We start from the raw sequence: 12,608 nt of genomic DNA, 5'->3' as shown, positions 1-12,608 counted from the left end.
TTCCCCTGGTCCTCACCTACCACCCCATCAGCCTCCGGGTCCAACATATTATTCTCCGTAACCTCTGCCACCTCCAACGGGATCCCACCACTAAGCACATCTTTCCCTCCTCCCCCCCCCCCCACTTTCCGCAGGGATTGCTCCCTATGTGACTCCCTTGTCCATTCGTCCCCCCCAATCCCTCCCCACCGATCTCCCTCCTGGCACTTATCCTGGTAAGCGGAACATAGAACATAGAATAGTACAGCACAGTACAGGCCCTTCGGCCCACAATGTTGTGCCGACCCTCAAACCCTGCCTCCCATATAAGCCCCCACCTTAGATTCCTCCATATACCTGTCTAGTAGTCTCTTAAACTTCACTAGTGTATCTGCCTCCACCACTGACTCAGGCAGTGCATTCCACGCACCAACCACTCTCTGAGTAAAAAACCTTCCTCTAATATCCCCCTTGAACTTCCCACCCCTCACCTTAAAGCCATGTCCTCTTGTATTGAGCAGTGGTGCCCTGGGGAAGAGCCACTGGCTATCCACTCTATCTATTCCTCTTATTATCTTGTACACCTCTATCATGTCTCCTCTTATCCTCCTTCTCTCCAAAGAGTAAAGCCCTAGCTCCCTTAATCTCTGATCATAATGCATACTTTCTAAACCAGGCAGCATCCTGGTAAATCTCCTCTGTACCCTTTCCAATGCTTCCACATCCTTCCTATAGTGAGGTGACCAGAACTGGACACAATACTCCAAGTGTGGCCTAACCAGGGTTTTATAGAGCTGCACCATTACATTGCGACTCTTAAACTCTATCCCTTGACTTATGAAAGCTAACACCCCATAAGTTTTCTTAACTACCCTATCCACCTGTGAGGCAACTTTCAGGGATCTGTGGACATGTACCCCGAGATCCCTCTGCTCCTCCACACTACCAAGTATCCTGCCATTTACTTTGTACTCTGCCTTGGAGTTTGTCCTTCCAAAGTGTACCACCTCACACTTCTCCGGGTTGAACTCCATCTGCCACTTCTCAGCCCACTTCTGCATTCTATCAATGTCTCTCTGCAATCTTTGACAATCCTCTACACTATCTACAACACCACCAACCTTTGTGTCGTCTGCAAACTTGCCAACCCACCCTTCTACCCCCACATCCACGTCGTTAATAAAAATCACGAAAAGTAGAGGTCCCAGAACAGATCCTTGTGGGACACCACTAGTCACAATGCTCCAATCTGAATGTACTCCCTCCACCACCACCCTCTGCCTTCTGCAGGCAAGCCAATTCTGAATCCACCTGGCCAAACTTCCCTGGATCCCATGCCTTCTAACTTTCTGAATAAGCCTACCGTGTGGAACTTTGTCAAATGCCTTACTAAGATCCATATATATCACATCCACTGCACTACCCTCATCTATATGCCTGGTCACCTCCTCAAAGAACTCTATCAGGCTTGTTAGACACGATCTTCCCTTCACAAAGCCATGCTGACTGTCCCTGATCAGACCATGATTCTCTAAATGCCTATAGGTCCTATCTCTAAGAATCTTTTCCAACAGCTTTCCCACCACAGACGTAAGGCTCACTGGTCTGTAATTACCCGGACTATCACTACTACCTTTTTTAAACAAGGAGACAACATTCGCCTCGCTCCAATCCTCCGGTACCATTCCCGTGGACAACGAGGACATTGAGATCCTAGCCAGAGGCTCAGTAATCTCTTCTCTCGCCTCGTGGGCAGCCGGGGGAATATTCCGTCAGGCCCCGGGGACTTATCTATCCTAATGTATTTTAACAACTCCAACACCTCCTCTCCCTTAATATCAACATGCTCCAGAACATCAACCTCACTCATATTGTCCTCACCATCATCAAGTTCCCTCTCATTGGTGAATACCGAAGAGAAGTATTCATTGAGGACCTCGCTCACTTCCACAGCCTCCAGGCACGTCTTCCCACCTTTATCTCTAATCGGTCCTACCTTCACTCCTGTCATCCTTTTTTTCCCTCATATAATTGAAGAATGCCTTGGGGTTTTCCTTTACCCTACTTGCCAAGGCCTTCTCATGCCCCCTTCTTGCTCTTCTCAGCCCCTTCTTAAGCTCCTTTCTTGTTTCCCTATATTCCTCAATAGACCCATCTGATCCTTGCTTCCTAAACCTCATGTATGCTGCCTACTTCCTCCTGACTAGATTTTCCACCTCACTTGTCACCCATGGTTCCTTCACCCTACCATTCTTTATCTTCCTCACTGGGACAAATTTATCCCTTACATCCCGCAAGAGATCTCTAAACATCGACCACATGTCCATAGTACATTTCCCTGCAAAAACATCATCCCAATTCACACCCACAAGTTCTAGCCTTATAGCCTCATAATTTGCCTTTCCCCAATTAAAAATTTTCCTGTCCTCTTTGATTCTATCCTTTTCCATGATAATTATAAAGGCCAGGGAGCGGTGGTCACTGTCCCCCAGATGCTCACCCACTGGGAGATCTGTGACCTGACCCGGTTCATTACCTAGTACTAGATCTAGTATGGCATTCCCCCTGGTCAGCCTGTCCACATACTGTGACAGGAATCCGCCCTGGACACACTTAACAAATTCTGCCCCATCTAAACCCTTGGAACTAATCAGGTGCCAATCAATATTAGGGAAGTTGAAGTCACCCATGATAACAACCCTGTTATTTTCGCACCTTTCCAAAATCTGCCTCCCAATCTGCTCTTCTGTATCTCTGCTGCTACCAGGGGGCCAAAAGAATACCCCCAGTAGAGTAACTGTTCCCTTCCTGTTCCTGACTTCCACCCATATTGACTCAAAAGAGTATCCTGCTACATTACCCACCCTTTCTGTAGCTGTAATAGTATCCCTGACCAGTAATGCCACCCCTCCTCCCCTTTTTCCTCCCTCTCTATCCCTTTTAAAGCACTGAAATCCAGGAATATTGAGAATCCATTCCTGCCCTGGTGCCAGCCAAGTCTCTGTAATGGCCACTACATCATAATTACATGTATGTATTCAAGCTCTCAGTTCATCACCTTTGTTCCTGATGCTTCTTGCATTGAGGTATACACATTTCAGCCCTTCTACCTTATTGTCTTTCCACCATTTATTCTGCTTCTCTTTCCTCAAAGCCTCTCTGTATGTTAGATCTGGCTTTACTCCATGCACTTCTTTCACTGCTCTATCGCTCTGGGTCCCATCCCCTTCACAAATTAGTTTAAACCCTCCCGAACCGTGCTAGCAAACCTACCTGCAAGGATATTGCTCCCTCTCGAGTTCAGGTGCAACCCATCCAATCTGTACAGGTCCCACCTTCCCCAGAAGAGATCCCAATGATCTAAAAATCTAAAACCCTGCTCCCTGCACCAACTCCTCAGCCACGCATTCAACTGCCATCTCCTCCAATTCTTACCATCACTGTCACGTAGCACTGGCCGCAATCCTGAGAACGCCACCCTTGAGATCCTGTTCTTCAGCCTTCTGCCTAGTTCCCGAAACTCACACTTCAGGACCTCATCCCTCTTCCTGCCTATGTCGTTGGTCCCAACATGTATTACGACTTCTGGTTGCTTTCCCTCTCATACCAGGATGTCGTGCACCCGGTCAGAGACATCCCAGACCCTGGCACCCGGGAGGCAACAAACCATGCGGGTGTCCTTCTCACGTCCACAAAATCTCCTGTCTGCTCCCCTGACTATAGAGTCTCCAATGACGACTGCTCTCCTCTTCTCCGTCCCATCCTTCTGCACCACAGGGTCAGACTCAGTGCTGGAGGCCCTGCCACCGTGGCTCACACCTGGTCGGTCGTCCCCGCCAACAGTATCCAGGATGGTAAACTTATTATTCAGGGGAATGGCGATAGGGGTGCTCTGCACTACCTGTCTGCTCACCTTCGCTTTCCCGCCTCTGACTGTCACCCAACGACCTGCTTCCGACAGTCTAGGTGTGACTACCTCCCTGTTGCTCTCATCTATGACTGCCTCATTCTCCCTTATGAGTCGAAGGTCATCCAGCTGCTGCTCCAGATCCCTTACACGGTCTTCCAGATCGCCCAGCCGTATGCACTTCTGGCAGATATGACTCTGCCGGAGAGGGGAGTTCCCCCAAGACTGCCACATCTCACATGAGAGGCCCTTACACTTCCTCCCTCACTACCATTCAGGGCCCCAGACAGTCCTTCCAGGCGACACTTCACCTGTGAGTCGGCTGGGGTGATATACTGTCTCCGGTGCTCCCGATGTGGCCTTCTATATATTGGCGAGACCCGGCGCAGACTGGGAGATCGTTTCACTGAACATCTATGCTCTGTCCGTCAGAGAAAGCAGGATCTCCCAGTGGCCACACATTTTAATTCCATGTCCCATTCCCATTCTGATATGTCTATCCACGGCCTCCTCTACTGTAAAGATGAAGCCACACTCAGGTTGGAGGAACAACAGCTTATATTCCATCTGGGTAACCTCCAACCTGACTTCTCAAACTTCCGCTAATGCCCCACCTCCCCTTCGTACCTCATCCGTTATTTATTTATATTCACACATTCTTTTTCTCCCTCTGTCCCTCTCACTATACCCCCTGCCCATCATCTGCTTTTTCCCCCCCTCCCCCTTTTCTTTCTCCCTGGGCCTCCTGTCCCATGATCCTCTCATATCCCTTTTGCCAATCACCTGTCCAGCTCTTGGCTCCATCCCTCCCCCTCCTGTCTTCTTCTATCATTTTGGATCTCCCCCTCCCCCTCCCACTTTCAAATCTCTTATTAACTCTTCCCTCAGTTAGTCCTGACAAAGGGTCTCTGCCCGAAACGTCGACTGTACCTCTTCCTAGAGATGCTGCCTGGACTGCTGCATTCACCAGCAACTTTTATGTGTGTTATTTGATTATGTTGGTTGCTTTTCTGAAGCAGTAAGAAGCCTTTGCCAAACTTTCTCTCATTTATAGTCTGAATATCTGCACCGCAGCCCTGCCTCAGAGCTATTTCCATATCAGCAGTAAACTAGGACACTTTATACCTCCAAGTCATTCGCGTAGCTAATAGCTGAGAGCCGAGGACTGATCCATTACTTACACGCAATGGCCACTTTATTAGGTACACCTATGTACTGTGCAAAAGCCTTAGGCACCGTCTTATATAAAAAAGTGTGTCTAAGACTTTTGTACAGTACTGTATGTTATGTTTTTCCAGTTACCAAATGACACATAATCCTGAGTTAATACAAAGCTAAATACTCAATTTCTGTTTCCCAAACACTTTCTTAATTAATCAGTCTGCAGAACTGTGCAAAAGTCTGAGGCAGCTGAGCTATAAATACTATACACACCCGCTCATTAATGCAAATATCTAATCAGCCAATCCTGTGGCAGCAACTCAATTCATAAATGCATGCAGACGTGGTCAAGAAGTTCCATTATTGTTCTGACCAAACAACAGAATGGGGAAGAAATGTGATCTAAGTGACTTTGACCATGGAATGATTGTTGGTACCAGATGGGGTGGTTTGAGTATCTCAGAAACTGCTGATCTCCTGGGATTTTCATGCACAACAGTCTCTAGAGTTTACAGAGAATGGGGTGAGAAGCAAATAACATCCAGTGAGTGGCAGTTCTGTGGGCAAAATTACCTGGTTAATGAGCGAGGTCAGAGGAGAATGGCCAGACTGCTTTAAGCTGATAGGAAAGCCACAGTAACTCAAATAACCATATGTTACCAGTGGCATGCACCTCTCAACACACATCAAGCCTGGAAATGAAAGAGCACAAACACACACTCTGTGGCTACTGAATCTGTCTGTCCAGTCTGATAACGGCCCATTTATTCAGACTCTGTGATAAATGGTCTTCAATCCATGCGAGCTCTTACCTTGTGCACCACCCTTTTATGTGGTCCATAGACATAGCATCTGGAAATGCTATGGAACCACATCACACCTGTGAGTTCCAAATCATTAATTCCATTTGTTACATCCTCAAGGAACTCTTGCAAATTCGTCATGAGCTCCTTTTCATAAACCATGCTTAATTGCTTTATTTTAAACTTTGTTTAAATGACTATTTCTTTCTTGATCTTCGCAACAGATATTAATTTGACTGGCCAATAGTTTCCCCATCTTTAGTCTCTCTTTGTAAATAAGGGCACCATATTTTTGATTTTCTGATCCATTGGTATTTTGGAGCTCATGAAGTTTACTGTCTTTGTGGCCACTTCCTTTGAAGTTATTGGATGGAAGCCATTGGGTCCTCATGACTTGTTTACCTTCTGGACCTCAAGTTGTTTGAATACTTTATCTCTTCAGATAAGGAGTGTTACAAGTTCTGCCCTTCTATTTGATTCGCCCATGTTATCTTTGGGTTGTTTGCAATAACCTCTAATATTCAAATTATATCTCTGCTTCAGAGTTACAGTAATATAGCACAAAGCTATTCAAAAAGACCCAAACATTATTCCCTCCTACCTACTCCTTGTCCATAACCCTCCATCTTCCTTACATCCACAAGCCCAGCTAAACATGTCTTAAATGCCTCTAATGTATTTGCCTCTACCACCACACCAGGCATGCACAACTGAGTAAAAAAAAAACTTACCCCTCACATCCCACTTGAACCAATCCCCTCTCACCTTCAATGCATGCTCTCTGGTATTAGACATTTACCAACTATCAACTCCTTTGGTAGCTTGCTCCATACACCCACCACCTCTTAGCCCCCTTCAAACCATACCCCCTCACCTCACGTCTTTGTCCTGTTGTTTTAGACTTCCCTAGCTTGGGAAAATGATTGTGACAATCTACTTTCACTAAGTCCCTCATAATTCTATAAACCTCTACAGGGTCACACCCTCAGCCTCCTTCACTTCAGGGAAAACATTTCCAGCCTACATAGGCTCTCTTTGTAACTCAACTTTCTCCCTATTTACTGCTACATCCTCTTTGCTGGTTCCTGGGAAGTGCCCAATCTCCTACTCTACCACCATAGGCATTCTTTTTGCCCCTTCTCCTTTGTTAACAACAGATGGCTCATCTTTTTCATGGAGTCCCTCTTTCCAAAATTTTGTGAGCATTATGAGATAGGTACAGCTCCTTTTAATCCACTAACTCTTCCTTCAGCCCATTTTTCAATCCATTTACGAAAACACTTCCTTCATACCTTTGTAATTACCCTCATTTCAGTTGAGGCTATTGTCATGGATGAGAGATATTTGCCCTGAAGCTGTATCTGAAATTCTACCATTGTGATCAGTATTTAGACTAGAGGATCAAGAACGACAAGGTCACCAAAGAAAACGGAAAAGGAACCTATCTGACCTGTGCCATAATTTTAGTTGAGCCATCTACTTGGCCTGAATTCAACTTTCCCCCCTTAAAGTTTATTTTAATTGAAAGGTACAATCAAATGTACTCCAGCCTCCTTTTTACATGAGTGCTTAACTCACTGGTTTAAAAGGCACCTTCCACAGGTGATATCTTACAGGAATTGAGCAGAATAATTTTATACCTTCTGCCATTTACAAAAGTCCAGCAAGACAGGAGGTAGATTTCATGAACCTCCCTACGGAATGGTCCGGAAGTTGTGGGCATGGGCTCTGCCTGGAGGGGTAAACTACTAAACTCGGCAGAAACCTTTTTCCTCTTGATGGTTAATTTTTTTTTTTTTTTTTGGCATTCATTGCTACCAGACAGCTGTGGATATAGTTAGGAATGAGAGTACTAGAATCAGGGAGCAGAGAACAGGCCCCTTGGCCCACCACATCAACGTCAACCCAAGTGCCCTGATCCCATTCGTCAGCATTTGGCCAGTTCTATGCATTGGTGAGCCACATATTGCTCCAGGTACTTTTTAAAACGTTAGAGTAATCTCTGCAATCATCTTTTCATAAAGTGGGTTCCAGATTGCAACTACCACCTGGTGAAACATTTTCCTCATGTTCCCTAACCCTTAAATCTGTAACATCCCCATAGTGGTAAGTGTGCCTATTAGCTCCAAGGGAAACACATACAACCTATCCAGTCTTCCCGTAGATGAAATGCTCCATCCCAATGTCCTAGTAAATCTCCTTACACTCCAGTGCAATAACATCCTTTGTGACCCAAATTTTAAGGTTCTACCAAAACCTTTTATACTCTATACCACAGGCAATGAAGGTTCATATCTCAATGGTTTACATGCACTGCCAGCTCAAGGAATGTTATGGACTTTTAAGTCTATACATCCTTCCATACTCACCACAGGGTCTGAGCATTCACTGTGCACATCCTAACCTTACTGGATCTCCCAAAATGCATCACATCATTCGGCACAACTACATCGGCCACCACTCCAGCCAACAAACACCCTGATCAATTTTGTTGCATAACCCAAGACTATTCTCACTTTCAATGCACATGCATGTGAAAATTGATTGCTTCTACATATCTAAAACAGTCATGTACATCTCTGGACCTTAAAGGAATTGAAGCAAAAATTTTGTCCAGAGATACAAGAGACTGGGGATGCTGGAACCTGAAGCAAAAGGCAGGGGAAAAACTCAGCAGATTATGCGAAAGATATGCCTGCCATTTTGGATTGAGATTCTGCGTCAGCAATTTTATCCAATCACATGAAACCTGTCAGAAGAAACTTTGACCTCAACATCTCTGTTGAAACCACCAATGTCACTTCCTGAAATGCTCTGTGCTTGGTACATCATGAGGCACTGCATTTATCAGTGTTGGAAATAGTCTCCACTTCAATAGTATGGAATACTCGGAAACACTTCCCTCTGGTCTGCTGTCTGCAACCCTTTGTGTGCATGGGGCACACCACATTAAAGTTAATAAAAACATGCAAAGTACACAGAAAATCTTTCACTGATTATTTTATTTACACGGTTATTAGCAGTAACCTCAAAACAGTTGAATTCCACAGGAGGTAGACAAATTCATCAAGTCTTAGATCTTTTTTGCCGCCACTTTTATCCAGGGTCATCTTGCACTCAAGGCAGCAGTCAGCTCCCCCCACCCCGCAGCATCATGTGGCCACATGAATAGTTATGATCAACCAATAGCAAAGATTTAGTCTAACAAAATCCGATCAACATATTATTTGTGCGCATAGTTTAGTAAAACTGATCACAGCATGATTAGAATTCACAAGCCAGTCCACTGTGGCTAAAGTTCCTCAGGTTTAAGATCTGAAAGTTTTGGTGCTCTCTTTTAGTTATCAGATCCTTCACCATCATAAGTTTATGAACAGCTAGACAAAACAGAACATAGATTTCTTGTTCTCTCTGTTACTGACCCACATCTTCCCTACTCTGGAATCTGCTTGATACAAGAAAAGGCGACCCTCCTGAATAAAGGAACCTCCAGTCCACCAACCAGTAGCTGGAATCACATTAAATCAAATCTTTTTTTAAAAAAAAAAGAGAATCTTGGATTCAGTGCTTCACAGGTTAAGTGCACCCTTCATTAATCAGACACGAAAAGAAAAACAAAATTTCCGCTCAGTCTAAAACTAGACAAAGTATACACACTGATAAATATTGTTCACTAGTTTATAAACAGGCATTACAACAACAAAAACTGCAGCATTGTAATTACAAAATGTACAGCAGACCTGCATTCCAGTAATCAGTTTGAAAGACATCTCTACACTCAGCTTCTGGGTTAGGAATTGGACACATATTGAGATGAGCTGAAAGTAACGGAGGTGGCTGATAGGCATTAGAAGCAGAGTAGCTCAGGGCTGGGGTGGGGGGTGATGGCAAGAGGAAGGAAGGTGGTATTAACCACAATTGCCTTAAATGTAGACAGACCCATTTATGTTCCTGCTCCTCTTCACGATCTCCTTAGTCATTCTGTTGTGCTTGGAAAGGGGCAAGAGCTAATTGAGGAAAACAAGGGCATGACCCGAGTGGGCTCCTTTCCTTGACAATTTGTTCTGTTCAGTCAGGCTGCCTTTGGATGATAATGGCCAGTTCAGCGCTCCCTTACCCCTGCCTAACTTCACAAACAAAAATGTTTTTCTTAATATTAAAAAGGGACCATATTTGTCTACTATCATTTACAACCAGAACAGAGAGGATTGTGATATGAAGCTGTACTGTCACTGCAGGGCTATCTAATGCTGATAGAAATTGCTTCTATTACATGGGCTATCCAATGTATAAAATTGTCACCCAAGACCCTCTTCAAATAGTTCCATGAAGCTGATTTTGTTAATGAAGGAGAAGGCGTGAAGTGAGTTGACAGATGGGTCAGTAGATATTCATGACAGTATGAAATGGTAAAGTCACTGGAATTCTGGCGTTAAGCAAGTGGTCACACTGGGCATCACAAATGCATGCAAGTGCAGCATGTAGACTTTGCCTGAAAGCATCACAACACAGCAGCTCAAAATGTATGATGATTTGGGAAACTTTCTAATGTATCACTCAAATGCCACACCTCTGACTACTGTAGCCAAGCCAAGGTTACAATCATCCTGAAGAGTTGAGAAAATACTTCCTCCCCCCACTGCAAATATTCAATAACTTCAGTAAGGGGTCATTCATCCAAATAACAGCAATACAAGCTTTCCATCTATTCGGAGTAGCAGGACAGTTCAGCTTCGGGCTACAGCTGGCTAAAATACAAACGCTGTGTAATACTATAGGGAAGTCGCAGATTGATCAGAAATGTCTATGTCTTTGCACTGCAAAACAATTTTTTTTTAAAAATGGCATGTAAGACAGTGATAATAAATCTGATTCTGAAATGCACATTGTGAGGTAACTAACATTGTAATTGGAAGATTCTGCAAATCCCAAGTAACTAACACACACACATACACACACACACAATGTTGAAGGAACTCAGCAGATCAAGCAGCATCTATGGAGAGGAATCAATCCGGACTGAAGAGTCTCCGCCCATAACACCAACTGTTTAATCCTCTCCCTAGATACTGCCTGACCTGCTGAGTTCCTCCAGCATTTTGTGTGCGTGACAACACATTTCCCACTGGTGTTTTGTGAAAGTCTGTTGATGAGAGAGTGAGCAGTGAGATGGTACAAGTTTTAGAGCAGAAGCAGTGGGTACTGCGAAGGACACCCCTCAACCTGTCACCACTGAAATAAGAGAAGATCCTGAATGGACTCAGCTGGTCAGGCAGCAACTGCTTTAGTGTGGCAGAGAGGCTCAGCAACTGCATTGAGCTTACTATGACTACATGGGTCTCCTCCCAGGGACCCAGGGTCATTCCGGACCTCAGAGGGATTTACATATCCTTTCTGTGACTACATGAGCTTCCTTCTACTTGTGGGTTGGTAAGTTAATTGACCACCATGTATCGCCTCTTGTGTGCAGTATAGTTGAGGGAGGGAAAGAAAGTTTCAGCTCAATAGCCTTTGTGTTTTGCCCCTCCAGTCTCCAACTCTGCTAGAAACCAAAACGGTCTAAAAGAGCTGCCATCTCAGGACACAATCATCATTACGTAGCAGTTTGAGTGTATACAGTTTTAGCCAAACATGTGCCTCCCCCCCACCCCCCCTCCAGCAGCTAGCCATCTCCGTGTACATGCTCTGCATCTACAGCTCACATGCGCCACATAAGTGAGGAGGCCACCGATCCTCTTCACTTTCAGTCAACCCCACCCAGTGCCAGGGAGCTGGACAGGATAGTGCATATACTGCCTGAGCTTCAAATCTCACGCCCGCTTGTTCTCACACACTTTATTAATAAAAACTACAACCGATTTACTGACCCCTCATGCCTGGTGTCAGGGGTCACTTCTGAAGCAACTTCAGAGATTCCTGCCAGCCCTGGAACTGCTGATGTTGGTGTCAGTCCAAACCTCCCTGTGATGAGGGTGGCAAAGGCTCAATAACCAATGTTCCTCGAAATAGTCAATGATCAAAAACATCACCACTCCTCCACACTGTCCACCATACCCCCCCCCTCCCACCCACTGCCACATTTTCAGATTACTCCTCAATTTGGTCCCCATAGAGAGCAAACAAATCTGGAATGTGATTAAACTCTGGAATTTTATGGAGGCCATGACAGGGATGCAATGGAGAAAAAAAAAAGGACTAGGGCTCAGAAGGACTGCTTTCGTCTTCGACCCCAGGCTCACAGTAACACTCAAACTAAGAGAAGCCAAGACTCTGGCTAACAGACCACTTGGCTAATTCTCCAGGGCCGTGCCCATAGTGAGCACAGGTCAAGAACCCGGGGGTGGGGTCTAGTTTGCAATCTCAAACTGCAGGGATTAGGCTCAATAAATTGAAGAGGAAGTGAGGTTGTATACTGATAGGACCGCCAAGGGGTGATTGTGCACCATGGCAATGGAACACGATTTCACCCTATCTCACGCCGGAGTCTGAAGAGCAGTGACACAAGGCTTCATCTTGAAGTACTGGTTAAACCTCAGGACACTGTACCTGCAAGACAAAAAAGGAACATGTTACTGAGGTAAGGCAGGAACATCAGTAGTTGTAGCTTTATCATCACTCAAGGGTAGAAGTGAAGGCAATCGATTTTGTTTGAAAGGATCAAGTGGTGGTTTATGAAAACAGATGTTAATGAAAGAATCCAGGATTTTCTTCTTGAGAATGGGACCAGTGATTATGTAATGTTACTTATGGCCTAAATA

At 44.9% G+C, this 12,608-nt stretch overlaps 1 protein-coding gene across 2 annotated transcripts in view; it reads right to left on the bottom strand.

Moving 5' to 3' along the window:
• Positions 1–8,835: 8,835 nt before the first annotated feature.
• Positions 8,836–12,608, bottom strand: part of etnk2 (ethanolamine kinase 2) — an 83,784-nt gene continuing 80,011 nt past the window's right edge. For both annotated transcript variants that reach the window (XM_072278792.1, XM_072278793.1), the window contains one exon: positions 8,836–12,396. In XM_072278792.1, the coding sequence (XP_072134893.1) occupies positions 12,324–12,396 (73 nt within the window). In that variant the 3' untranslated portion in view covers positions 8,836–12,323. The remainder of the gene's footprint in view (positions 12,397–12,608) is intronic.

Source organism: Mobula birostris, chromosome 14 (genome assembly GCF_030028105.1).
Source record: "Mobula birostris isolate sMobBir1 chromosome 14, sMobBir1.hap1, whole genome shotgun sequence".
NCBI lineage: Eukaryota > Metazoa > Chordata > Chondrichthyes > Myliobatiformes > Myliobatidae > Mobula > Mobula birostris.
The sequence above is the reverse complement of the archived record's forward strand: the minus strand, read 5'-3'. Positions and strand labels throughout refer to the sequence as shown.